Source organism: Primulina eburnea, chromosome 17 (assembly GCF_022965805.1).
Source record: "Primulina eburnea isolate SZY01 chromosome 17, ASM2296580v1, whole genome shotgun sequence".
Lineage (NCBI taxonomy): Eukaryota > Viridiplantae > Streptophyta > Magnoliopsida > Lamiales > Gesneriaceae > Primulina > Primulina eburnea.
Window position 1 is genome coordinate 6,698,872 of NC_133117.1, and position 26,194 is coordinate 6,725,065.

The window sequence follows — 26,194 nt, forward strand, 5'->3', positions numbered from 1 at the left end:
CTACTAAGGCATCGCCTAGCAAAGGAGATAGAGTGTGGGGGTGGAGAATTTTATTTTCCTTTTAAGCCATCGCCAAACAGAGAAATTAGAGGGTGAGGGTGGAGAATTTTTATTTTTCTATTAAGGCGATGCCTCGCAGAGAAAGCGTGGGATGAGGAAAGATAACTTTTATTATCGAGGCTGCACCTAGTAGTGGAGAATGGGAGAAAAGATTGAAAATCATATTTTACCCACTTAAGCTAAGCCTAGTACAGGAGAAGAGAAGATGAAACACAAGTTGGATTTTATTTACTAAGGTAAGTACCCCACAAGAAAAGAAGTGACTAGAAGGAGAGAACTGCGGTAAGTTCATACTCTAACCGGTTTTATTTACCCCGCTGGTTCCAAAACACGGGGGATAAATCCAGAAGAAGCGGTGTATTCGGCAGTATTCAAACACAAGATACTCGATATAGCATAAAAACGAGTATCCTACATACCAAAAGTGCGCGAAAGAAGATAATCAAATAAACGTCATAAAATCCATAGTCGCATAATAGTACGGAAATTAAAGTAGTGCCAGTAAATGACAAAATACGGCTCGAAGGCATACATCGTCTATGTCAATGATATACTAGCATAATAAAAGAGCATGGTCTAAAGATCGGAAGGGAGACTCGCTACGAAGTCCTCAAGGCTGATGAAGTCACCGTGAGCATTGAAGAGGCCGGCTGCACCCTCGAAACCCACCTCCAAGTAACGAAAAGCTCTTGGGCCACAGATCTCGATGAATTCATCAGACTTGAGAAATTCTTCCTTGAATGAAGAGGCTTCCTTCGCATGTTGCGCTTTGGTGTCCTTAAGCTCTCAGCGTGCTTGTACTACTTCAGCTTGGGAAGTCTTGGACTCCTCCTTCAACTTCTGGATTTCCTTCGCCTGGTCTTGTATCACTCACTGGAACTCCCCCTCTTTCCCCTCCTTTTCCTCTTCTTCTTTAGGAGCTCGTCGTACCGGTCCTGCAACTCCGAAAGCTCCTTAGCGTGTGTCTCTTTCGCCTCGTCAATAGTCGCCTAGAGTTGGTCGCGAAGAGTCTTGCCCTCGCGTAAGTCGTAGCAGGCGTTCGACTTGATAACGTCGGCCCGCTCAACCAACTCACCTAAGTATATGATGCCCTGAAAAAAAAACGAGAAGAAAATCAAGCGTATATTGAACATCAAGATAGAGCCTAGGAGGAGAAATATACATCAGTGAGGCTGCTGCATGTCCGGCAATCAAGATCAGACCACCCCAGTGAACTCATGAATGTTGCATATGCGTGAGAAGGGAGCTGATATAATAGCTTCTGAGCAATGTGAGTAGGACCTCGTCCAACGATAACCGATTTTGGGGTGTACAAAGGATGTATCCTCGGCCCCGTAAGATGCCTGTCATCTGATCCAAACACTTTTTGAGAGGAAGCTGATGTGACTGAGATCTCGGAAATCTTGGCCTTCTGTAGGACTGATGGGTTGGGATCAGTGGACGTCTTCTTTTTGCCAGGACGTATTCTTCTTGCCATGATGAGGAGTGGACTCGGCCTGGGGACGAGGTTCGCTTCTGGGTGGAGGAGGATGGGCACGCCTTCTTTGCAGCAATGGGTGAGCCAGTAGGTTTCTTCGATAGAACAACTTCCCTTCGTGCCTACCGTGATTGCGGGGGTAATGGGCTTCTTGGGTGCTGATGATAGACCCCTAGCCTTCTTCTTCGCGATCTCATGAAGAAATAGGGCGTTCATGACTCTGGTACCTGCGAAGGAAAGCGATAAAACAAATGAGAATGTTATCAATGAGCATAATAAGTAAAAACGAAACGGAAAAGTGTGAAAAGATGAGAATATCTACCAGCGTCCCCCTTCAGCTTAATTTTCGCTGGACAAAACCCGGCATAACATAGATGATCTTCATATAAGAGTTCAGGGATACTAAAGCATCGATCTCCTAGTACACTCATTATGCGCATATAGGTCTTATCTTTCTTGTAACCCTTGGAAGGTTTAGCCTTAGTGAAAGTAGGGTATTACTCCGTGGAACAGGTCAACTTGTTTAGGAGACTGGATAAAAGAAGATTTTTTTCCAGTCCTTCACATGACTAGGAGCTCTATCAAAAATCTTGTGGCTAGATCGAGATGTTACGTAGAAAGGTCCCTCTTTCGATCTGGCCAAGACCAGGAAGTAAGAAAATGTGGGGCAATCTAAAGGAAGGTCTAGGGCCTAAATAACACGATGAAGCTGCATATCAAGAGGAAAGAATTGGAGAGTGAGCAAACATAGATGCACCTGATAATAACTACTCAACTCTTGGAGGAAATCGCACTAGAGGAAAACGGAGACCCACATCTAAGTGGTGTTGGAAAGAGTATAACAACCATTGGGGGCTAGATATGGTCGGTCTTCGGGGTGGGACTGATGATTTTGTGGGAAGCAGGGATGTGCCACGAAGCCCTAAGTTTTGACTCACTAGTGGTAGGGATGTGGGACGATAGGTGGTCATGCCATAGGTTATCGGCATTGGATATATTCATTTGTTGGTTCACATGACAAATTTCCTGGACGACAATGGGTGACGGCCTCCTCCTTAGGGGAATCAAGGGTAAATTCAGGATCTTCTAAGGAAGTCCTACTCTCGTCAGACTCGCTAGACCTCTCAGAATCAAAGGAAGACGTGATTTTAAGGACAACTAAGCAAACAGAGAAAAAAAAATACCCGAAAAAATCGTTGAAAAATACGCGAGAGATAAGATCAAGAGAACGAACAGGTGGTAGGCCGAGCGCTTGAGCCCGAGGGGCGAGCGTGATGTGTTGGGCAAGTGCTCGAGTGGCGAGCATGGTGTTGAGGCGGCACAGACGAGTCAATGGAGGGCGAAGGTGAGGCTGTCTGTGGTGGAGAGACGGATGTGCGAGTGGCTGGCGAAGGGCGAAGGCTAGGGCTAGGGTAAGATGGTGGCGAGGCGACGCGAGTGAGAGCTTGCGGATGCGGAACGAGTGGCTGGCGTGGGCGAAGGGAAAGGCCAGGCGAGGCGATGAGATGGGCGAGGGGCGAGGGCGAGAGTGTGGGGCTAGGGCTGAGACACGAGAGAAACGGTGAGGTTGCGCGCGCTGTGCAAACGAGTCGACTGTGTAGGCGAGAACTAGGTTCAGACGAGATGCGAGGAGGTGAGGGGAGAGGAGGGTGAGGCGATGGGATGGGCGAGGGGAGAGGATGGTGTGCGGTCGAGGGGCATGGCTGTGGCGAGACTGCGAGGGTTGGCTGCTGGGCATAGGCGAGGGCGTGCGAGCACTCGGTGGCGAGGCTGGTGGAGGGTCTAGCACTCGGTGGCAAGGTGAAAGGAGGGATGGCGGGCGAGCGAGAAGGGCTACAGCTATGTGCAATGGATTAATTGCGCACCGCTAGGGCGTGACAGTGATGGCGTGGGAGAGAGGATGTGTGGGCGAGACAAAGGCGCAGTCGAGAGTGGAGTGTAGGCAGGTGAGTATTAGTGTATGAAGCGCATGTGAAGCTCTGTGTGGGAGGAATGAGAATAATGTGAAAAAGAGACCTCTATTAATAGGGGAGGCCCAAACCAAATCTGGTCCTTTAGAATGGGAAGATGATTTAATTTGTTTCCAAAATTTTGGAGATTAACAAAACACAAGGAAAAAATGCACAACTCACATGTTGTAAACCAAGGACAACGCAATTAATCGAACTTCGAACCTGTGATTCAGTTCGACTCAAGAAGGGGATACTGGTAATCCTATAGATGGACCCATTAAGATCAAGCCCAAACCTTATTTTGGAACCATGGCCCATCCCCAACCAAGGTAGAAGGCCCGTCACACACTAACAGGTTTGAGCGTTCAATTCATTCATTCACTATATTGACTTTCAACAGCACCCTTAGCTACTCTATCATTATATTCTCAGTCTCGGACTTGATCCTCGGAGGGGCTATGCCAGGACACCTTCCCGGCCCCCTTCCAACGGTTTCCTTCGTAATTTCAGGCTTAGAGTAAATTCGAGGTCTGCATTTAGACTAGTGTCACCTGCTGGAACCAGACACTAAATTTTCAGTGAGTATCACCAACAATGTTGTCCACACATCCAGCCATATTCTTGAAACTCCAGTTCTTGCAGACTCAAAAATTCTTGAAACTCCAGTTTTTGTTCAGAGTCCCCGTTCACGTTTGTTTTCTAAACCTAGATCATATCGATCTCAGCTGAGGTGTCTTATAAATGTCATATATTAATATGGGTGTTTGTACCTTATTTACATCCAGTTGGTTGTCCAATAACTCTTCTTGTATAAACAATCCTGACCATGTTTTTACATCTGCCCCTTTGAACCCATTATTGTTAGATCACGACATTCTGTTCAATAAATTTCAAGAATTGAATTAATTCAACTAATTGTAGAAATCGAACTTTATCATAGAAGAAAAAAACGAACTAATCGGGTCGTTGTTCAACCAAAAGAGAAATAATATCATTGAATCAATCAACCAAAATGTAAATAAAAATTGTTTTGGTCGAGAAGTAATTACTCCCCGTCTCAGTTGTACAAACATTTATTTTTCATTTTCAGTTATATATAGTAATTTTTAACATTTAGTAATATATTTTTATTAATATACTCCTAGTTAAATTTTAGAAATGTGTAACTATTTTTTAATGCATTAAATAAAGATAAAATTGAAAATTTGTTTATAAATTTTATTTTTTCGATAACTTTCTTAATTTGAATGAAAAATAAACAAATCTATATATTTGGTACAGTGTGAATGGTCGTTTAATATTTGGAAACAAGCTCAGATCTGTTGTGAAAAAGTAAAAATTTATGATAAAAAGTAAAAATCTCGAACTCTCAAAATTTACCAAACTACACAGTTTATAATATTTTTCTCTCTACTCAATTGTATCAAATCTTTACAAATGAAGACCTATTTATAGGATTTCTTTGGAAAACAATCCAAAAATAATTTCATCATTACCTACATCATCACACATTAATTTTCAATATTTTCAACATTCAAATATTCAATACACACATTTTAAATATTAATTTTCAACACTTCCCCTTGTGATGATGATCATAATGATTGTCTTCATTACGTGTTTTATACTGCCTCGTTAAAAACCTTAGTAGGAAAAACCCATTGGGATAAAAACCATAGTAAGGGAAAAGAGTGCAGTCACGTAAACTCCCCCTGATGTTGACATGAACAATTCTTTACAAATTTCGTATATTGCGCATCCCAATATTATATATGTGCTTTCTGAATATTGTCGTAGGAAGTGTCTTTGTGAAGAGATCTGATGAGTTTTCGCTTGATTGAATGTGACCAACATCAATACATTTATTCTTCTCAAGCTCCTTGGTGAATGCGAAGAACTTAGGAGGAATATGTTTAGTTCTGTCGTTTTTTATGTATCCCTCTTTCATTTGAGCAACACATGCAGCATTATCTTCATATGGTATCACAGGCTTCTCGCCGAATGATAATCCGCATGAGATTTGGATATGTTGGGTCATTGATTTTAACCACACACATTCACGAATTGCTTCATGTAGTGCAATAATCTCGACATGATTTGATGAAGTTGTTACGAGCGTTTGCTTCTGTGAACGCCAAGAAATTGCAGTGCCTCCATGAGTAAATACATATCCAGTTTGGGAACGTGCCTTGTGTGGATCAGATAAGTATCCAGCATCGGCATAACCAATTATACTTGGATTAGCATCTTTTGAATACAAAAATCCCAAGTCTGTCGTTCCTCGTAGATAACGGAATATATGTTTAATTCCGTTCCAGTGTCTCTTTGTTGGATATGTGCTAAATCTTGCCAACAAATTTACGGCAAAAGATATATCAGTCCTTGTACAATTTGTAAGATACATAAGGACACCGATAGCACTTCGATATGGTACTTCTGGACCAAGAATATCTTCATCTTATTAACATGGTCGGAATGGATCATTTTCTATGTTTAATGATCTAACAACCATTGGAGTACTTAAAGGATTTGATTTATCCATATTAAAACGTTTAAGGATCTTTTCTGTATAATTTGTCTGGTGAACAAACATTCCACATTCTTTTTGTTCAATTTTTAAACCTAGACAATACTTGGTTTTTCCAAGATCCTTCATTTCAAATTCTTCCTTCAAGTATGACACAACTTCTTGAATTTCCTTATTCGTTCCAACGATGTTTAAATCATCAACATATACATCAATAATTACGCATCCGGATTTTTTTTTCTTAATTAAACACAAGGGCATGTTGAATTATTTACATATCCCTTTTTCATCAAGTGATCACTTAGTCGATTATACCACATTCGATCGGATTGCTTCAACCCATATAATGATCTTTGTAATTTCACATAATAACATTCTCTGGGTTTGGTAAAAGATAAAAGATATTTCTTGGAACTAAAACCAACAAAAACAACGGTGAATACAATATCAGGTCCTGTAGACTTGATTAAAAGGTGTGGTAAAGCACAATTTTAGTTACTTAATGGTACAAAATTTTTTATCATTGATGCTTTATATTCACCACAATCAAAAAGAAATTTGTTGAGTTTTAATGATATATATTCACATGGGTTTGATACTCAAACAATGAATGAAGGGAATGATAAGTATATGTGTCTTATCACATATAAATCAGAAATAAAATATGTGATTGAAAAACTACCAATGCTCCCTACTGGATTGCATTATACACATATAAGTCTCATTGAATCAAACATGGTAGTTGATAATTCTTCAATACTGATCAATTGGCATGATCGATTAGGACATCCTGGTTCTACAATGATGCGAAGAATTATAGAAAATACACATGATCATCCATTGAAAGACCAGAAGATCTTTCAGAATAATAAGTTTCAATGTAAAGCATGTTCTCTTGGAAAACTTATTATAAGACCATCACCAGCCAAAATCCAAACTGAATCACCAATGTTTCTTGAACGTATTCAAGGTGATATTTGTGGACCAATCCATCCACCATGTGGACCATTCAGATACTTTATCGTATTGATTGATGTCTCCAGCAGATGGTCACATGTATGTTTATTGTCAACTCGAAATATTGCATTTGCAAGATTACTTGCTCAAATAATAAAATTGAGGAATCAATTTCCCGATTATACAATCAAGAAAATTAGACTTGATAATGCTAGTGAATTTACTTCCCAGACTTTCAATGATTATTGTATGTCTATGGGAATCATTGTTGAGCATCATGTTGCTCATGTACATACACAGAATGGATTGGGTGAATCATTGATTAAACGTCTGCAAATGATTGCTAGACCAATGATTATGAAAACAAAGCTCCCTCTTTCTATATCGAGACATGCAATTTTACATGCTGCTTCATTAATTCGCATCAGACCAAGTGCATATCATAAATACCCCCCATTGCAGCTTGCATTTGGTAAAGAACCAGACATTTCTCATATGAGGATTTTTGGATGTATGGTGTATGTGCCTATTGCACCACCGCAACGAAAGAAAATGGGACCTCAAAGAAAGGTTGGAATTTATATCGGTTATGATAGTCCATCAATCATTCGATATCTTGAACCTCAGACAGGCGACGTGTTCACATCACGTTTTGCTGATTGTCATTTTAATGAGGAAATCTTCCCAATATTAGGGGGAGAACAAAAACATATCGAAAATGAAATTACATGGTATGTATCATCATTGTTACATCTGGATCCAAGAACAAAACAATGTGAAAAAGATGTACAGCAAATTGTACACTTGCAAAGAATAGCAAATCAAATACCAGATGCATTTGCAGACACAAAAAGGGTAACTAAATCATATATACATGCTGTAAATGCTCCTGCTCGAATTGAAAAGAAACAAATTGAACAAAGTCATGATGTCGTAAAACGCCTGAAGCGTGGAAGGCCAGTCGATTCCAAGGATAAAAATCCTCGAAAAGGAAAATTCACAGAGAAACACGATGATCACAAAATAGAGAATGATGTTCCTGAAAAAACACATGATGATCACAAAATAGAGAATGGTGTTCCTGAAGAAACACATGATGATGAAAATGTTCTGTCAGAACCACAAACTGACGAGAATCATGAAATCTCTATCAATTACATTAATATTGGAAAAATATAGAACTGAAAAGATATATAAGAAATTGATGATATATTTTCTTATAATGTGGCGACATCATAAATGATAATGAAGATCATGAACCAAAATCTTTTGGTGAATGTAAAAATCGACAGGATTGGATAAAATGGAAAGAAGCCATCCAGGTTGAATTGGATTCGCTAAATAAACATAATGTTTTTGGACCTATAGTCCTTACACCTGAAGGTGTAAAACCTATTGGATACAAATGGGTTTTTATTCGTAAGCGAAATGAGAAAAATTGAAATTGTAAGATATAAAGCTCGACTTGTTGCACAAGGTTTTTCTCAAAGGCCTGGAATTGATTATGAAGAACCGTATTCTCCCGTGATGGATGCAATTACGTTTCTGTATTTGATTAGCTTGGCGGTGTCTGAAAATTTAGAAATGCGTCTTATGGATGTTGTTACAGCTTACTTATATGGATCACTTGATAGTAATATATATATATATGAAAATCCCTGAAGGATTTAAGATGCCTGAAGCACAAAGTTCGAAACCCATAGAATGTTATTATGTGAAATTACAAAGATCATTATATGGGTTGAAGCAATCCGGTCGAATGTGGTATAATCGACTAAGTGATCACTTGATGAAAAAGGGATATGTAAATAATTCAATATGCCCATGTGTTTTCATTAAGAAAACAACATCCGGGTGCGTAATTATTGCTGTATATGTTGATGATTTAAACATTGTAGGAACGAATAAGGAAATTCAAGAAGTTGTGTCATAATTGAAGGAAGAATTTGAAATGAAGGATCTTGGAAAAACCAAGTATTGTCTGGGTTTACAAATTGAACAAAAAGAATGTGGAATGTTTTTTCACCAGACAAATTACACAGAAAAGATCCTTAAATGTTTTAATATGGATAAATCAAATTCTTTAAGTACTCCAATGGTTGTTAGATCATTAAACATAGAAAATGATCCATTCCGACCATGTTAATAAGATGAAGATATTCTTGGTCCAGAAGTACCATATCGAAGTGCTATCGGTATCCTTATGTATCTTACAAATTGTACAAGGCCTGATATATCTTTTGCCGTAAATTTTTTGCAAGATTTAGCACATATCCAACAAAGAGACACTGGAACGGAATTAAACATATATTCCGTTATCTACGAGGAACGACAGACTAGGGACTTTTGTATTCAAAAGATGCTAATCCAAGTATAATTGGTTATACCGATGATGGATACTTATCTGATCCACACAAGGCACGTTCCCAAACTGGATATGTATTTACTCATGGAGGCACTGAAATTTCTTTGCGTTCACGGAAGCAAACGCTCGTAACAACTTCATCAAATCATGCCGAGATTATTGCACTACATGAAGCAAGTCGTGAATGTGTGTAGTTAAAATCAATGACCCAACATATCCAAATCTCATGCGGATTATCATTCGGCGAGAAGCCTGTGATACCATATGAAGATAATGCTGCATGTGTTGCTCAAATGAAAGAGGGATACATAAAAAACGACAGAACTAAACATATTCCTCCTAAGTTCTTCGCATTCACCAAGGAGCTTGAGAAGAATAAATGTATTGATGTTCGTCACATTCAATCAAGCGAAAACTCATCAGATCTCTTCACAAAGACACTTCCTACGACAATATTCAGAAAGCACATATATAATATTGGGATGCGCAATCTACGAAATTTGTGAAGAATTGTTCATGTCAACATCAGGGGGAGTTTACGTGACTGCACTCTTTTTCCCTTACTATGGTTTTTATCCCAATGGGTTTTTCCTACTAAAGTTTTTAATGAGGCAGTATAAAACACGTAATGAAGACAATCATTATGATCATCATCACAAGGGGGAGTTGAAAATTAATATTTAAAATGTGTGTATTGAATATTTGAATGTTGAAAATAAGAGTTGTAAATATTGAAAATTAGTGTGTGATAATGTAGGTAATGATGAAATTGTTTTTGGATTGTTTTCCAAAGAAATCCTATAAATAGGTCTCCATTTGTAAAGATTTGATACAATATAGTAAAGAGAAAAATATTATAAAGTGTGTAGTTTGATAAATTTTGAGAGTTTAAGATTTTTACTTTTTACCATAAATTTTTACTTTTTCACAACATATATAATATTAGTCATGTTTAAATAATTATGTGTATCATATCGTATTATTATAATGATGTGTCATAAATTATTTTATTTAAAAATCTTATAGGCTTTTATACTTGTCGTATCCCTTACCGGGAGTGTGGGATGTCGTCTTAACATCCTCCCAGGATTTATCAAAAGTTTTTGAAAAATTTATTTGTATTATTTCTAATAATAACATTATATTATATATTAAATATATACACAATAAATAAATAACAGTAAAATAAATATTATTACTTTTGTTACCTTTTTTCTTCTGTTTGGAACTTGGAAAAGTATGGAGGACTTTTAGAGCTTCGTGCTGATAACGTGTTGTGAAAAAGTAAAAATTTATGGTAAAAAGTAAAAATCTCAAACTCTCAAAATTTACCAAACTACACACTTTATAATATTTTTCTCTCTACTCAATTGTATCAAATCATTACAAATGGAGACCTATTTATAGGATTTGTTTGGAAAACAATCCAAAAACAATTTCATCATTACCGACATCATCACACACTAATTTTCAATATTTACAACTCTTATTTTCAACATTCAAATATTCAACATTCAAATATTCAATACACACATTTTAAATATTAATTTTCAACATGATCAAATTAACTAGATGTTGAAATTCTCGAAATCTAATATCAAGATTAACTCATACGAATTAATTCAGTTTGGTCAAACCCCTATTGTTTTTTTTGTTGAGTAACTTAAATTATTAAGACTTTATGGGACGAGTATTTTGCAATTCTGTAAAACATGCATTTTTCTAATGATGGGATGGAAATGTTGGAAACGAATATTGGAGGTTTGAGGAAAATCCTAGTGGGGGTTTTAGGTGGTGTAGTTTTGTTAAGCTCGCGATTAAGTCCACGCAAGTATGATTACACAATGAATCTCTATAGCAAGAAAATAGTTAATTTAATTTACCATACGAGTACATTGTTATTTTTTATTAACCAATTTAAATACTCCTAGTCTGATATCCTCGTCCCAGCCTTCGATCCACCGGAACGTCAATCTTGGCATTTACCTCACCGATTGCCGATTGGTCAATCATCGACCATTATCATCCATCATTGGGCCACAACATTAATTCCCACCTATCGGTTCCCACTTTTATTCTAGCCAAACAAATACGATATTCCATTTTTTTAATATATATTTGACGAATAATATCACAAAACTTTCATATTCAAAAATTATGATTTTCGCATATGCTAATATTTTATATTTCTCAAATAAGTTTATAAGATTGATGATACCGAATTTTCCTTGGGCCCGGTCTGGTGAGCTTGAGCTTCAGATCAACAATGTTTGAACCGAAACGGATGAAACATTACCGGTCTATACAGACTAATGGATATTGGAAGATGTCGAAAATTTTTCCGACGCGACCACGTTGACCTTTTGATCGGATTTAGGAATAGAGAAATGGGAAGATGCGATAGATGAAAGTTAATATCTTGATGCCCTTGACCATGAAATAGACATGGATATTTATAGTGGTTGAGAGGACTTCTTCTCATACCGTGTCGAAGTCTATTTTAGGTAAATTTCTTTATAAAATTAAATTTTTCTCCCATCACTACAAGTTCGGGCCGGATTTCTTGTCACATCTAATCATACATCGTTTTTGACATGTGACAAAGTTCTTAGGATAGGAACATGACACTTGGGCCTGAGATTCATGTCACAAGCATCTGTGCTTGACAGAACCCTGCTCCGGACTCTGGTTGGGCTCGGATACATGTGGTTCGGCCGAAGTGGCTCGGCTACCAGGGCTCGACCGAAATGGTTCAGTCAAGCACCAGGGCTCGGCCACCACCAGGGCTCGGCCACTAAGGGTCGGCCGTGCCCTACCTCGGGCTTGGCCGAGCACCATGGCTCGGCCACTAGGGCTGGGCCGAGCTCTACCTCGGGCTGGGCCGAGCCCTACCCTGGTGCTCGGCCGAGCTCTGTCCAAGACTTGGCCAAGCACCAGGGCTCGGTCATCAGGGGTGCGGCTGAGCTTGGTGCTCGACAGATGTGTTGAAGAAGAACAGATGAGCTCGTTTAGAGATGGTACCGAATTCGGACGAGTCTTGCTCGACGGGTTACATTTAAGGTCCTCGGGATGTAATAGGACTCAAGCGCGGTTGAATATTTGGGGACATCAGTAGTAACCCCCTTATGGTCTAAAAGAAGTATTGAATTTTAGACCATTGAATTGCTATGATTGAGCTTTAATCCCTTGAGTTCAACATTGGTTGCGAGAAGATCTAGACCGTTCAAGTTATTTGCGAGATTTTGGTTGGCTAGGATCAGACGGTGGTACGGATCCCGGGGCTTTTGAACAGGGCATGATCCTAGTCGTCTATTCTCGATTTAATCGGACGGCTTTCCTTCGTCTGACATTCTTATAAATATGTCCTTGCCTTCATTCTAAAATCTCACAATTCTCTCCATTTTTCTCCCCAGTTACAAAGCGTCTCCCACCCTTTCGACGTTCTTGGTTCAGCCAACTGTCTTGAGTTCGGTAACCTCTCGCTCCCAACTCTGTTCTTCTTGACCACTTTGGTAAGTTCTTCTTCCTGTGTTAATTGCAATACTTTGGTTAAGGCATGGATGAAGTTATAGACACTTCTTCCCCCTCCCCTTCGAAGACTTCGGTGGAACTTCCCTGGTACGAAATTAAGGCTTCGGCCTTAGGGTATGATGATGTCTCTAGGATTAGAGAGTTATCGGGATTATCTTCGGATATTGATATTCAGATCCCTAATATTACAGATAGGGCTCATCTCCACCCGACGGATATTACACATTTTACTTGGACCAACTTGAGATGAGTCTTTGGTTTCCTATCCCCAGGATAGTTCAGTGCCTATGTGATCACTATCTTATATGCCTCAGTCAATTAGCTCCCAATTCCTTTAGAACGCTTCTGGCTTTAGGAATATTGCTTAGGTATTTCGATATACCCCTCTTCATAGCCCTCTTAGATCGCTTTGTGAAAATCAAAAGAAAAGAAATTGGTCGGTTTTACCTATCACCCCGGCCCGGGTGTGATTTTATGGCCGGGAACCCTTCATCTCACAAAGGTTGGATGAACAGATATTTTTATGTAGAGTCTGAGCCTCTTCCTTGGCACTGCGATATGGCTTGGGCCGAGCAGTTAACCCTTAGAGATCCTCCCGCACCTAGGCGTGCCATCGACCTGACCCGCTTCCTCGCTAGTATCTCGGAAAGGTGTTTTGACGTCAAGAGCTTGGTCCAGGATGATCTTTGTGAATTTAGGCTCTGCAAAAAAGGAGTCGAAGTGGAGGGGGACATAAGTATATTTTCCTCAGCCTTTCCACTTTCCCATTGAAAACCAATATTATGATGACTCCATGTTTTTTTTGCTTCTTATGTCTCCCCTTCCCCAACATCTTCATTTTCTTTTTATCTTTTTTTTTTACAGACAAAAGGATCATGAAATCGGAAATGCTCCAGAACAAGTGATGCAAAAGAAACAAAACTAGTTACCTGCATAAAGTTAAGGGACATAGCCTCTATGGCTTGAAGGTCGGTGGCAGCCTTCACGATGGCAAGATCTTCAGAGGATACCAAGTGCCGAACAAAATTTAGGGCTTCCAGTCCAGAGGGATGGGCTATGAAGGAGGTCCCATGGTCGAGGGGTGCCTCCAGCTCAACCTCTTCGGAATCATGGTGGTCATGAACGGGGGAAGGACTGTGTATCCTCTTCCTAGAGCCTTGGGGGGTCGGGAATGAAGCAGTGGTCTTGAGAGTCTTCTTCATTGGCTGCCCATCAGATTCCATGGGCACATTCTTTTGTTTCTCTTTGGCCTCAGCAGTGGAGGATTTTGAAGAGGCTCCTATCTCAGCTTTCCTCATCTTCATGTTCTGGAGCATTTTCGACTTCATGATCCTTTCGTCTGTAAAAAAAAGAGAAAAAGAAAATGAATATGTTGGGGAAGAGGAGACATAAGAAGCAAAAGAAACATGGAGTCAGCATAATATTGGTTTTCAATGGGAAAGTGGAAAGGCTGAGGAAAATATACTTATGTCCCCCTCCACTTCGACTCCTTTTTTGCAGAACCTAAATTCACAAAGATCATCCTGGACCAGGCTCTTGACGTCAAAACACCTTTCCGAGACACTAGCGAGGAAGCGGGTCAGGTCGATGGCACGCCTAGGTGCGGGAGGATCTCTAAGGGTTAACTGCTCGGCCCAAGCCATATCGCAGTGCCAAGGAAGAGGCTCAGACTCTACATAAAAATATCTGTTCATCCAACCTTTGTGAGATGAAGGGTTCCCGGCCATAAAATCACACCCGGGCCGGGGTGATAGGTAAAACCGACCAATTTCTTTTCTTTTGATTTTCACAAAGCGATCTAAGAGGACTACGGAGAGGGGTATATCGAAATACCTAAGCAATATTCCTTAAGCCAGAAGCGTTCTAAAGGAATTGAGAGCTAATTGACTGAGGCATATAAGATAGTGATCACATAGGCACTGAACTATCCTGGGGATAGGAAACCGAAGACCCATCTCCAGTTGGTCCAAGTAAAATGTGCAATATCCGTCGGGGGGAGATGAGCCCTATCTGTAATCTCAGGGATCTGAATATCAATATCCGAAGATAATCCCAATAACTCTCTAATTCTAGAGACATCATCATACCCTAGGACCGAATCCTTAATTTGTACCATGGAAGTTCCACCGAAGTCTTCGAAGGGGAGGGGGAAGAAGTGTCTATAACTTCATCCATGTCTTAACCAAAGTATTGCAATTAACACAGGAAGAAGAACTTACCAAAGTGGTCAAGAAGAACAGAGTTGAGAGCGAGAGGTTACCGAACTCAAGACAGTTGGCCGAACCGAGAACGTCGAAAGGGCGGGAGACGCTTTGTAACTGGGAGATAAATGGAGAGAATTGTGAGATTTTAGAATGAAGGGAAGGCCATATTTATAAGAAGGTCAGACGAAGGAGAGTCGTCCGATTAAATCAAGAATAGACGACTAGGATCATGCCTGTTCAAAGGCCTCGAGATCCGTACCACCGTCTGATCCTAGCCAACCAAAATCTCGCAAATAACTTGAACGGTCTAGATCTTCTTGCAACCAATGTTGAACTCAAGGGCTTAAAAGCTCAATCATATCAATTCACTGGTCTAAAATTCAATACTTCTTTTAGACCACAAGGGGGTTACTACTGATGCCCCCAAATATTCAACTGCGTTTGAGTCCTATTTCATCCCGAGAACCTTAAACGTAACCCGTAGAGCACGACTTGTCCGAATTCGGTACCATCTCTAAACGAGCTCAGCCGTTCTTCTTGAACACATCGGTCGAGCACCAAGCTCAGCCGCACCCCTGATGATCGAGCCCTGGTGATCGGCCAAGTCTTGGACAGAGCTCGGCCGAGCACCAGGGTAGGGCTCGGCCAAGCCCTAGTGGCCGAGCCCTGGTGCTCGGCCGAACCACATGTATCCGAGCTCAACCAGCGTCCGGAGCAGGGTTCTGTGAAGCACAGATGCTTGTGACGTGAATCTCATGCCCAAGTGTCCTGTTCCTATCCTAAGAACTTTGTCACATGTCAAAAGCGTGAATAATCTTTAAATATGCTAAAATCTCGTTGTATGATTAGATGTGACAAGATCGGCCCGAACTTGCAGTGATTGGAGAAGAATTTAATTTTATAAGGAAATTTACCTAAAATAGACTTCGACATGGTATGGGAAGAAGTCCTCTCAACCACTATAAATACCCATGTCTATTTCATGGTCAAGGGCATCAAGATATTAACTTTCATCTATCGCATCTTCTCATTTCTCTATTCCTAAATCCTATCAAAAGGTCAAAGTGGTCGCGTCGGAAAAATTTTCGACATCTTCCAATATCCATTAGTCTGTATAGACCGGTAGTGTTCCATCCGTTCCGGTTCAAAAATTGTTGATCTGAAGCTCAAGCTCACCAGACCGGACCCAAGGAAAATTTGGTATCATCAATTGGCGCCGTCTGTGGGAAATTTGAAAGAGAGATAAGATGGCAAGTACCAGGAGTCGATCAGGGAGAGGACAATCAACCAACGTCCAACATGGCAGAGCTCGTCCGGCTGATCACAACGACTGTCGAACAAGTCTTGGCCCAAAGACCAGACAACAATCCTCCTCCAGGAGAGGATCATGAAGCTCGAGAGCAAGAGATACAAAGATTAAGAGAGGAGATGGAACGTCTTAGAGAAGAGAGGAATGCACCCCCTCCTTCACCCCTTCTGGCTCGGGGGATCCCTTTCTCGGCCGAGATATTGGCTGCCGAATTGCCTCAAAATTTCGGATTCCCTAACGTCGGAGAATACGACGGCTCGAGGGATCCAAAAGAACATCTATCCCGGTTTGAGAACGCGACATTACTGCACCAATACTCAGACCCGATCAAGTGTAGGGTCTTCTTAACCACTTTGGTCAAGTCATCCCAACAGTGGTTCAATTTGCTTAGGCCAGGGACCATCAAAACTTTTCAAGACTTCGGAAGAGCTTTTCTCCACCAATTTGCAAGCAGCAAGAAACATTCATTGACGGCTCTGAGTTTATTCAATGTTAAACAACAAGAACAGGAGAGCCTACGAGATTTTGTTAAGAGGTTCAACAAGATGGTCATCGATGTTCCCACGGCTACTCCGGATATACTAATCAGTGCCTTTACACAAGGGCTAAAAGGTGGTGATTTCTTCAAATCGTTAGTAAAAAAGTCCCCGGATACTTTCGAAGAACTCTTGGCGAGGGCAGAGAAGTATATGAACGTGGAAGAAGTACAAATGGCTAGGAAAAGTGAACCAAAGGCCTCGGCCAAGGCTACGCGACGTTCGACCCACCGACCTCGTGCCAAGGGTCGAACGTTTCGAAACACCTACGTTGCTTGGGCAATTCGCCGATTACACACCTTTGAAAGTCAACAAATCCCGAGCATCGAAACTATGTGATGAACGACAACTCATTCGAAGACCTCGGAGTAGTGACAGAGGACCTCGTAACCCCAGTTCAGAAAGGTATTGCGGATTTTACAAGGATTATGGTCATGCTACCGATGAATGTCATCATTTAAATCAAGAAATAGAACGGATCATCCAGAGAGATCCAGAAATGAAAGCAATTCTAGCCAGTCCAGGTGGTGGACACCGATCCCCTAAGAGGACGGGAGGAAAGTCATCCTGAAAGGAGAATGGCTCCGAATCAAAGGGAAAATTTTCAAAATGCTAACCCAAATATGCGGAGGGCAGAGCCTCGGGAACAACCACCCCCTCGAGGGGTAATTAATATGATATCGGGTGGGCCTACAAACGGAGACTCCAACCGAGCCAGGAAAGCTAGCAGCAGAAGGTAGGAGAACATGGAGATTAGTAGCACTAGAACACGCTCAGGACCAATGATTACTTTTGGACCCGAGGACATGAAGGAAGTGGCCGACCCGCATAATGATGCTTTGGTTATCCGAGCTATGATCGCCAATTACGAGGTTGCTCGTATCTTTGTGGACTCCGGAAGTTCTGTCAACGTTCTGTCTAAAGAAGAAATGGATCAGATGGACTTGGGCGAATACACAGTAGAGCCTATCTCCACAGCTTTGTTTGGATTCACGGGACATGCAATACACCCCCTTGGAGTCGTCAATCTACCTCTCTCTTTGGGGAGTGGAGATACTATAAAGACTCGAATTATCAACTTTGTGATAGTTGATTCCCCTTCATCGTACAATGTTATTATGGGGAGACCAGCCATGACCGCTTTCATGGCAATTGCCTCGGCTCTGCACCAGAAGATCAAGTTCCCTGTCGAAGAAGCTGTAGGAGAGGTTAAGGGAGATCAAAAGACTTCTCGAAAATGTTATGTGGAAGAAGTAAGGGTTGAGCATAAATCGGTTAAAATTGAACATCCAAGTCGACCTGAATCCAGGGGATTCGATCAACTACATCTAATCGAAGAAGCAGGGGAGGTTACTTCGGAAGACGTGTGTGAAGAGCTTATCCTAAATCCCCCATCCGGAGTCGTGAGGATAGCTCAGGACCTTGGAAGAGCCCTTGAAAGAATAATTGGTCCAGTGTTTGGAGAAAAATAAAGATGTATTTGCTTGGTGTCCGTCCGAACTCCAAGGGGTTAGGATGGAGGTGATGGAGCATAAGTTGAATGTCTTGAACGAATGCCGACCTGTGATACAGAAGAAGAGACATTTCGGTCCCGAAAAAGACGCTATCATCAAGGAACAAGTGCAAGATTTATTAAGAGCATGACATATTCAAGAAATCTATTTCCCGACATGGTTATCTAATGTGGTCTTGGTTCCTAAGTCGGCTGGAAAATGACGAATGTGTGTGGACTTCCGCGACTTAAACCGGGCCTGCCCTAAAGACTGTTATCCTCTCCCGAGGATAGATCAATTGGTCGATTCCATGGCAGGACACGAGCTCCTTTGTTTCCTCGATGCATATCAAGGATATCAGAATTTTGGCGGAAAAGGACAGAAGCAAGGTCAGTTTTATCACATCTGATAGGACATTCTGTTATGTAGTAATGCCATTTGGATTAAAGAATGATGGCGCTACCTATCAGAGGCTTATGAATAAGGTCTTCAAAAAGCAGATTGGGAAGAACGTTAAGGTCTATGTGGATGATATATTGATCAAATCCAAAGCCGTCGACCAGTTAGTTACGGATCTGGATGAAACCTTTCAGACTCTGCAGGAGTACAGGTTGAAGCTGAACCCTAGCAAGTGTGTGTTCGGGGTTGAGACGGGGAAGTTTTTGGGGTACATGGTGACTCGCAGAGGCATTGAGGCTAATCCAGAAAAAGTGCAAGCACTATCCTCTATGGGTTCTCCTCGAAACATCCAAGAAGTACAGCGATTGACAGGAAGGATCGCCGCTCTAGCCTGATTCATATCTCGATCCGCATATCGAATTTTCCCATTCTTTAAGGTACTTCGGAAAACTAAAAATTTTAAATGGAATGATCAGAGGGAGAAAGCACTGCAGGAGCTGAAAACTTATCTTAGGGAACTCCCTATCCTGAACAAACCCGTCCCTGGAGAGGAGCTCTTCGTGTACTTGGCAGTCACTACTCAGGCTGCAAGTTCGGTTCTAGTCAGAAGAGATGATGCAGTTCATCAGCCAGTCTATTTTGTGAGTCACGCTTTAAAGGGGCAGAGCTCAATTATACTACTCAGGAAAAGTTGTCCTTGGCCCTCGTCATCATGGCTAGAAAATTGATGCCTTATTTCTTATCATATCCTATCATTGTCCTCACTAACAGCGTCCTAGGGAAGATTGTCTCACATCCAGATACCTCGGGAAGATTGATTAATTGGGTTACCGAGCTCAGTGAATACGATATCAAGTTCGAGCCCAGAACTGCTATTAAAGCCGAGGCTTTAGCTGACTTTCTGGCTGGAGACTGTTCAAGTATCGGAGGAAGAACAATGGAAGATCTTCGTGGATGGTTCTTCTTGTCGAACAGGAAGTGGGGTTGGAATCGTAATGATATCTCCTTGCGGGGAAGAGACCAAGGTGGCGGTGAGGCTGAACTTCCGAGCCTCCAATAACGAGGCCGAGTACGAAGCACTTTTAGTCGGGCTAAGGGCTGCCCGAAGCATGGGTGTTACTCGGGCCGTCCTCCAATTGATGATACCAAATTTTCCGTGGGTCCGGTCTGGTGAGCTTGAGCTTCAGATCAACAATGTTTGAACCGGAACGGATGGAACACTACCGATCTATACAGACTAATGGATATTGGAAGGTGTCGAAAATTTTTTCGACGCGACCACTTTGACCTTTTGATCGGATTTAGGAATAGAGAAATGGGAAGATGCGATAGGTGAAAGTTAATATCTTGATGCCCTTGACCATGAAATAGACATGGGTATTTATAGTGGTTTAGAGGACTTCTTCCTATACCGTGTTGAAGTCTATTTTAGGTAAATTTCTTTATAAAATTAAATTCTTCTCCAATCAGTGCAAGTTCGGACCGGATTTTTTGTCACATCTAATCATACGGCGAGATTCTAGCATATTTAAAGATTATTCACGCTTTTGACATGTGACAAAGTTCTTAGGATAGAAACAGGACACTTGGGCTTGAGATTCATGCCACAAGCATCTGTGCTTGACAGAACCCTGCTCCGGACGCTGGTTGGGCTCGGATACATGTGGTTCGGCTGAAGTGGCTCGGCTACCAGGGCTCGGCCGAAGTGGCTCAGCCGGCCACTAGGGCTCGGCCGAGCCCTACCCTGGTGCTCGGCCGAGCTCTGTCCAAGACTCTGCCGAGCACCAGGGCTCTGTCATCAAGGGTGCGGCTGAGCTTGGTGCTCGACCGATGTGTTCAAGAAGAACGACTGATCTCGGTTAGAGATAGGTACCGAATTCGGACGAGTCGTGCTTGACGGGTTACGTTTAAGGTCCTCGGGATGAAATAGGACTCAAGCGCAGTTGAATATTCGGGGGCATCAAAGATTTATCGACTCAAAATTTTTGTATTGTAGATTTTACCAAGATATTTCTAGGATGTTGGATCATCTTTTATAGAAGTAGGAAAGATATGGGATTGGTATGGACAGGACCCACCAATACATGTGGAGGCCAGATGTTAAGCTTACACAATAATCCAATTTTGGCAATACTCGGTGTACCATAGGATATACAGTAAAAAAGGCACACCAGTGTTAAGCTTGCACCTATTGATGGAAATGATTGTTGCTGGACTTTACATATAAAAATATTTTAAAGCGACAATTTTGTCACTAATCAATAATGGTCCAACTTAAAATATAACTAATTTAATTTGTATTAATTTTTTAATAAGTGTAACCAGTCTAGTTATAATCCAAAGCAAAACAAAAGGGCCATCAAAACTGTAACGTGATAAATTTAACTGAGATTTTGATAAAACTGAGAAAAATTACCTCAAACCATACAAGTCCACTACCCAATACTTTATGACCCTCCAAATATCAACCCTGAAATCTCAGAAGCTGCTGTACTCTCCAAGGAGAGACCGACGAGACAAGCAAATGGCACAACTTCAAATCTTTAAAAACCATACAACACGAGTATCCAGTTTCAATTGCCGTATGACCTAGGCAATAGCCAATAGAGAAAGATATCTTGATATTGAAAATGAGGTACCGAATTGTGTTGCCTAAAACCAGCGAGGATTATACAGACATAGCCATTATTTGTCGAGCAAGACTAGGATCTTGTTGCAACAGCTCTCTCAGGTTGTTCTCTGTCTCAGCCATCTGCTTTTCCAAGTATTCCTTCGATGTCTACTCCATGCATTAAATTTTAAACTCCCATTAATAGAAAGAAAATCCTTGTTCAGAGTATTTTGGGGGAAGTGGCAAAGTTATGATTCTAAATGGAATGCATGTGCATATTTTTGTTAGTTTCACCCCTAACACACAAGACTCGGTATGGAAACATGAGCTTTTGATAACAAAAGCATTTAATCAATTGTGGTGCTGAGGATAAAAGGTTTCAAGTAATCAGCAGATTAGTAACAATACTTGCTGGTTGCCACTATATTTAAAGAATAATAAACACGATCTGCTCATGCTTTATCAGGAACTAGAGGGCCTAAAGCTAATCATGGAAAACTTTAGTCACAAGTTAGAAGAAATAATATGAGAGGTATTGGTTCAATCCCCGTCTTTCCCTCTTGTTTACATACTAGCAGGCATGCTAACCAACTGTCTTAAGTACAAATGACATTTAAAAAGAAAAGGAAAAAATAAGTAAAGGAAACCAGTGACCTACCCAGAATTTAGATCCTAGGTTCAAGTTATACCAAGTTAGAGGGCATAGTAAAGAAACTTTATGTAATCATAAGATTTACACTCTTTAGCTAGAGTCTCTTCGGAAAGAATGTTCACTTATCACTTGGATGCCGTTTCATTTATCACATGTTCTTTTTTTGGAGATGATGTATGATATTATATTTTCGAAATCTTGGTATTATATTAAATAATACAAACTTCGATAATATTAAATAATGCATGGTATTTAAAATTTTAAAGGCAATAGAAATTCGAAATCCGGTGCAAGACAAGTATTAATTTCGAAAATCAAAGCATATATATCGATCAAATTGCAAGAAAATATTACATGCGATATAGTTTTTGCTCAACAAGATGCTAGCAAATTTCAGTACAATCTAGGTACATTATGAATCAGTACAAGAAAACAGTTACATTCAACCATTAAACCCAATATCAATTTTCAAAATTAATGATACTTAGTGAACCAGTTTCTCAAAATATGGTATGATATTAAGTATGGAAGAAGCATATCGAGTTATGAAAGAATTATATCAAAATTCTGGAAGAAATATCAACCAAATTATAGGTAAAATTTGCATCTCATCATCTATAAATACCATTCTATGACATTCAAAAATTCATAACCAAATTCAGTCATAATTTCGAGAATTGCTCTCAAGGTATTCTCAAATTTTCGAATTCTGATTCTCTAAGTTCTGCTGAGTATTGAAGCTCTGCCGCAGTCTAAGTCCAAAGAGGATTTCGAGATCTGCCAGGCCAAGAAACAGTTGTTCTTCACGTTTTCTTCAAGATCTAAACTAAGTTGGCTTGTTTAAAAGTATAATTTTGGTTATGCCTTGTTTCGTTTTTTTTGAAAGTTTTCGGTCAAGCGCAATTTTTCTTCTATCCCTTCTTGATACGATTATAATTTGTTATATGTTTTGGCACTGTGGAGATTCAACTGGATATGGGTGAGAAATCCCAATATACGATGAGTTTATGGCTCTTACACAGTGGTATTGTAACCGTTATATAACCTCGCCTCGTTAGATGAGTAAAGATTAGGGACTGATATCAGTAAACCATAAAAAATAGATGAATCTCAGTGTCTAGGCCAAAATATGCTTAAGTTTATGCTAATGATCTGAATTATGCTATGCAATATTGTTTTATTTTTTAAAATCATGTATATTTGTTACGTATGTGCTCGAACAGCCCTCACCTGCTGAGTGACGACCATATCACTCACTTTTTACTCTCTCTCCCCAGATAAGTCCGAAGATAGATAGAGGAAAAGGAACAAAACTAGTTTTCGGGTTGGCGATGGAAGAAACAACTAAAATGTAAATTAGTTTATATCGTTTTAAGTTTTATTTGATTTTCCATTGTAAACACTTTCCGCATATTTTATCGTTGACTCTACGTTGTAAAGACAATTTTATGATTGATTATGAATAATAAACTGTTTTTTGGTTTATGTTGTACTAGAAAACTTATTGTTTTCAATTCTGTGGTCGTACAACGACGCTGGTTTCGACTAACCCCGATCTTGAGGAGTGATATTAACACTGGTTGAGTTCTCACAATTCTTCTTGACCATTAACCAAATTTAGATTTGGGTTTCATTGAATGCAAGAACATACCTTTGCAATGAGCTATATTGGAATGTGATTGACAAAAAATATATATTAGCAATCTTGATCGTTAAGCTTAAAAGCCAAACTCAAAGAAGAAATTGATTTGAGCAGCTTTTTTAAAAAGTCAACAATAGGTACTCTCAAATGTGAATTCAGGTCATATCAGACACAATATAGTTGCAAGAATAAGTTATGTCCCTGGAAAGTAGGGCGGACTAAATTTTGTTCACGTCATCGACCTGCTTCATTTTCCCACCAGGAAACCACACTATTCCCATACTGTGCCCAACAACACAACAATCCACAAGCTTTCACCTTGGAAAACATGAAGACACATCAAGATTCTATACAAGTTTTGAGTTCCACACTATCACAATTCATTAGAAATAAAACCGATATTCCTTCTATCTTACACCTTTTTGCTGTTTTCATCATTCTTGAAATATGAATAGTTAACAATACAACTAAAAAACTTATATATGAAAGAGTGTCCTTATCCCATTCTCAAAGAAAAGATGCATCCAACCATTTATGATATCCTGTCATTAGCCATTAATGCTTTAGCTTGATAATACTAAGACCAATGTCATTATTTGACACGTTGCCACCACCTGTAGCGCAGACTGAGAAAATAAAACTATGAAGCAAAATCAGACCTTTTTGCATCATTAAAAAGCTATCATTAGGTTGGCCTCAGGAATTTGAACTTATTCTGAAAATATTTACTGGCTAATGGTTTAACATAAATGCTTCTTATCACACTCTGTAGCCTGAATTTTCCACTCAATCTAAGAATTAAAAAATCCACAAAGTGTAGTTTCTTTTTCCTCCTCTATGTCCCCCCGTCCCCTCTCTAGAAGAATCACAATCATCAAGAGGACAAACCATTCAAAAATTGAACACCTGAGGATTAAAATTTCACCTCTCAAGTAACACTAGAGTCCACAAAAATTCCCGAGAAAAAACATTATTGCAAGAACAAAACCACACCTGCAAGGAGACAATAGCATCCTCACTGTCTTTCATCTTCTTTTCTTGCTCTTCCATCAAAACTGGTTTGGGCTCCAAAATAAATCTGCCCACGTCATCTTAAATTTCAAACATTTATATTCCCACATGACACGGATTTATCACACATAATTCCCTCAAAACAAAAGGAACGAATGGGATTTAAAACGACTTACGTTCTGCCAACAGATTTATACGCATTGGTATCATCAGACAACTGCTTAAGCTCCTCCAAGGTCAAGTAAGCCCGCTTCTTCTCCCCCTCCTTGTTCCGCAGCTGATTCAGAACCTATATACGTCAAATAAAAAAATTAGCATAGTTACTTGGAATTTATGTAGATTTTGGACAGTATTTGAGTGGATTTAAAGACTAACCTGCTTCAATTTTCCGGTAGTCTCGATCATTCGACCTTGGATTTCTAGAAATGCCTATTATAATTAACAAACAGATAAAATTAATTAACAAATCATCAAAACCAGAAAACAAGCAGCAAATTTATGCTGATTACAGTTCGATTTGCTTCTTCGGCCATTTGAGACTTCAAATGGATTTGAATTGAAAAGTTGGAAGATCACTGACGAAAGCTGGGTGAACAGAGAAGGGTTCGATCAAACGATATATTTCTAATTAGTGTCAGCTGGGGGTGGGCTGGGCTGGGCTGAAGTGGACTAGTCCATCAATGGCTACTGGGCTGGTATTTAATGGGCCTCCGAGTATTATAGCTTTAAATGGACCAGACAAGATGATCCAACATAATTTAGAGTTGTCAATTCGGGTGGGTTGGATCGGATTGAGCAATAGTACTATTCAAAAATTGTTCAATCTAATTCATTCACTATATTGTTTTTCAGAAGCACCCTTAGCTGCACTCCACTTATATCCTCAGTATCTGACTTGAGCGTCGGAGGGGCTACGCCAGGACACCCTCGTGGCCCCTTTTAACGGTCTTATTCGTGATTTCAGGCTCGGGGTAATTTTGAAACATGTGTCTGGACTGGTGACACTTGCTAGAATCGGACACTAAATTTCCCGCGAACATCAACACATAATAACAAAATCTCCCTCATATATAATTTAAATTTGAAATTTTAATCGTAGAAAAATAAAGTATATTTACTAAATTAAATAAACATTTATTTAAAAAAAAATTAAATTTTCGGGTCAAACCCGAACCCAACCCAACCCAACCCCATCATTTTTTTCGGGTCAGCTATCGGGAACTCGAAAACCCCAAACCCAAACCTTATTCTTTCCGGGTTGAACCGTGTCGGGTTAGTAGGTCGTGTCGGATTTTGACACCCATAAACATAATGGCAAAAACTTGTGTGAGACGGTCTCACGGGTCGTATTTGTGAGACGGATCTCTTATTTGGGTCACTCATGAAAAAGTATTACTTTTTATGCTAAGAGTATTACTTTTTATTGTGAATATGGGTATGGTTGACCCGTCTCACAGATTGTGATCCG

The 26,194-nt window shown here is 40.1% G+C and overlaps 1 protein-coding gene across 2 annotated transcripts; it reads right to left on the reverse strand.

Annotated features, from left to right (window-relative positions):
* Positions 1-21,183: 21,183 nt before the first annotated feature.
* On the reverse strand, positions 21,184-25,376 carry LOC140818466 (prefoldin subunit 1). Of its 2 annotated transcripts, none has more exons than XM_073178423.1 (5): positions 25,236-25,376; positions 25,102-25,155; positions 24,903-25,015; positions 24,709-24,793; positions 21,184-21,589 (listed from the first exon to the last, which is right to left on the reverse strand). In XM_073178423.1, the coding sequence occupies exons 1-5, from the start codon at positions 25,257-25,259 to the stop codon at positions 21,479-21,481; spliced, it is 387 nt and encodes a 128-aa protein (XP_073034524.1). In that variant the 5' UTR covers positions 25,260-25,376; the 3' UTR covers positions 21,184-21,478. The 2 variants fall into 2 exon arrangements, with proteins under 2 accessions (XP_073034524.1, XP_073034525.1); XM_073178424.1 differs by lacking the exon at positions 21,184-21,589 and adding an exon at positions 22,684-22,850.
* Between the last annotated feature and the right edge of the window lie 818 nt (positions 25,377-26,194).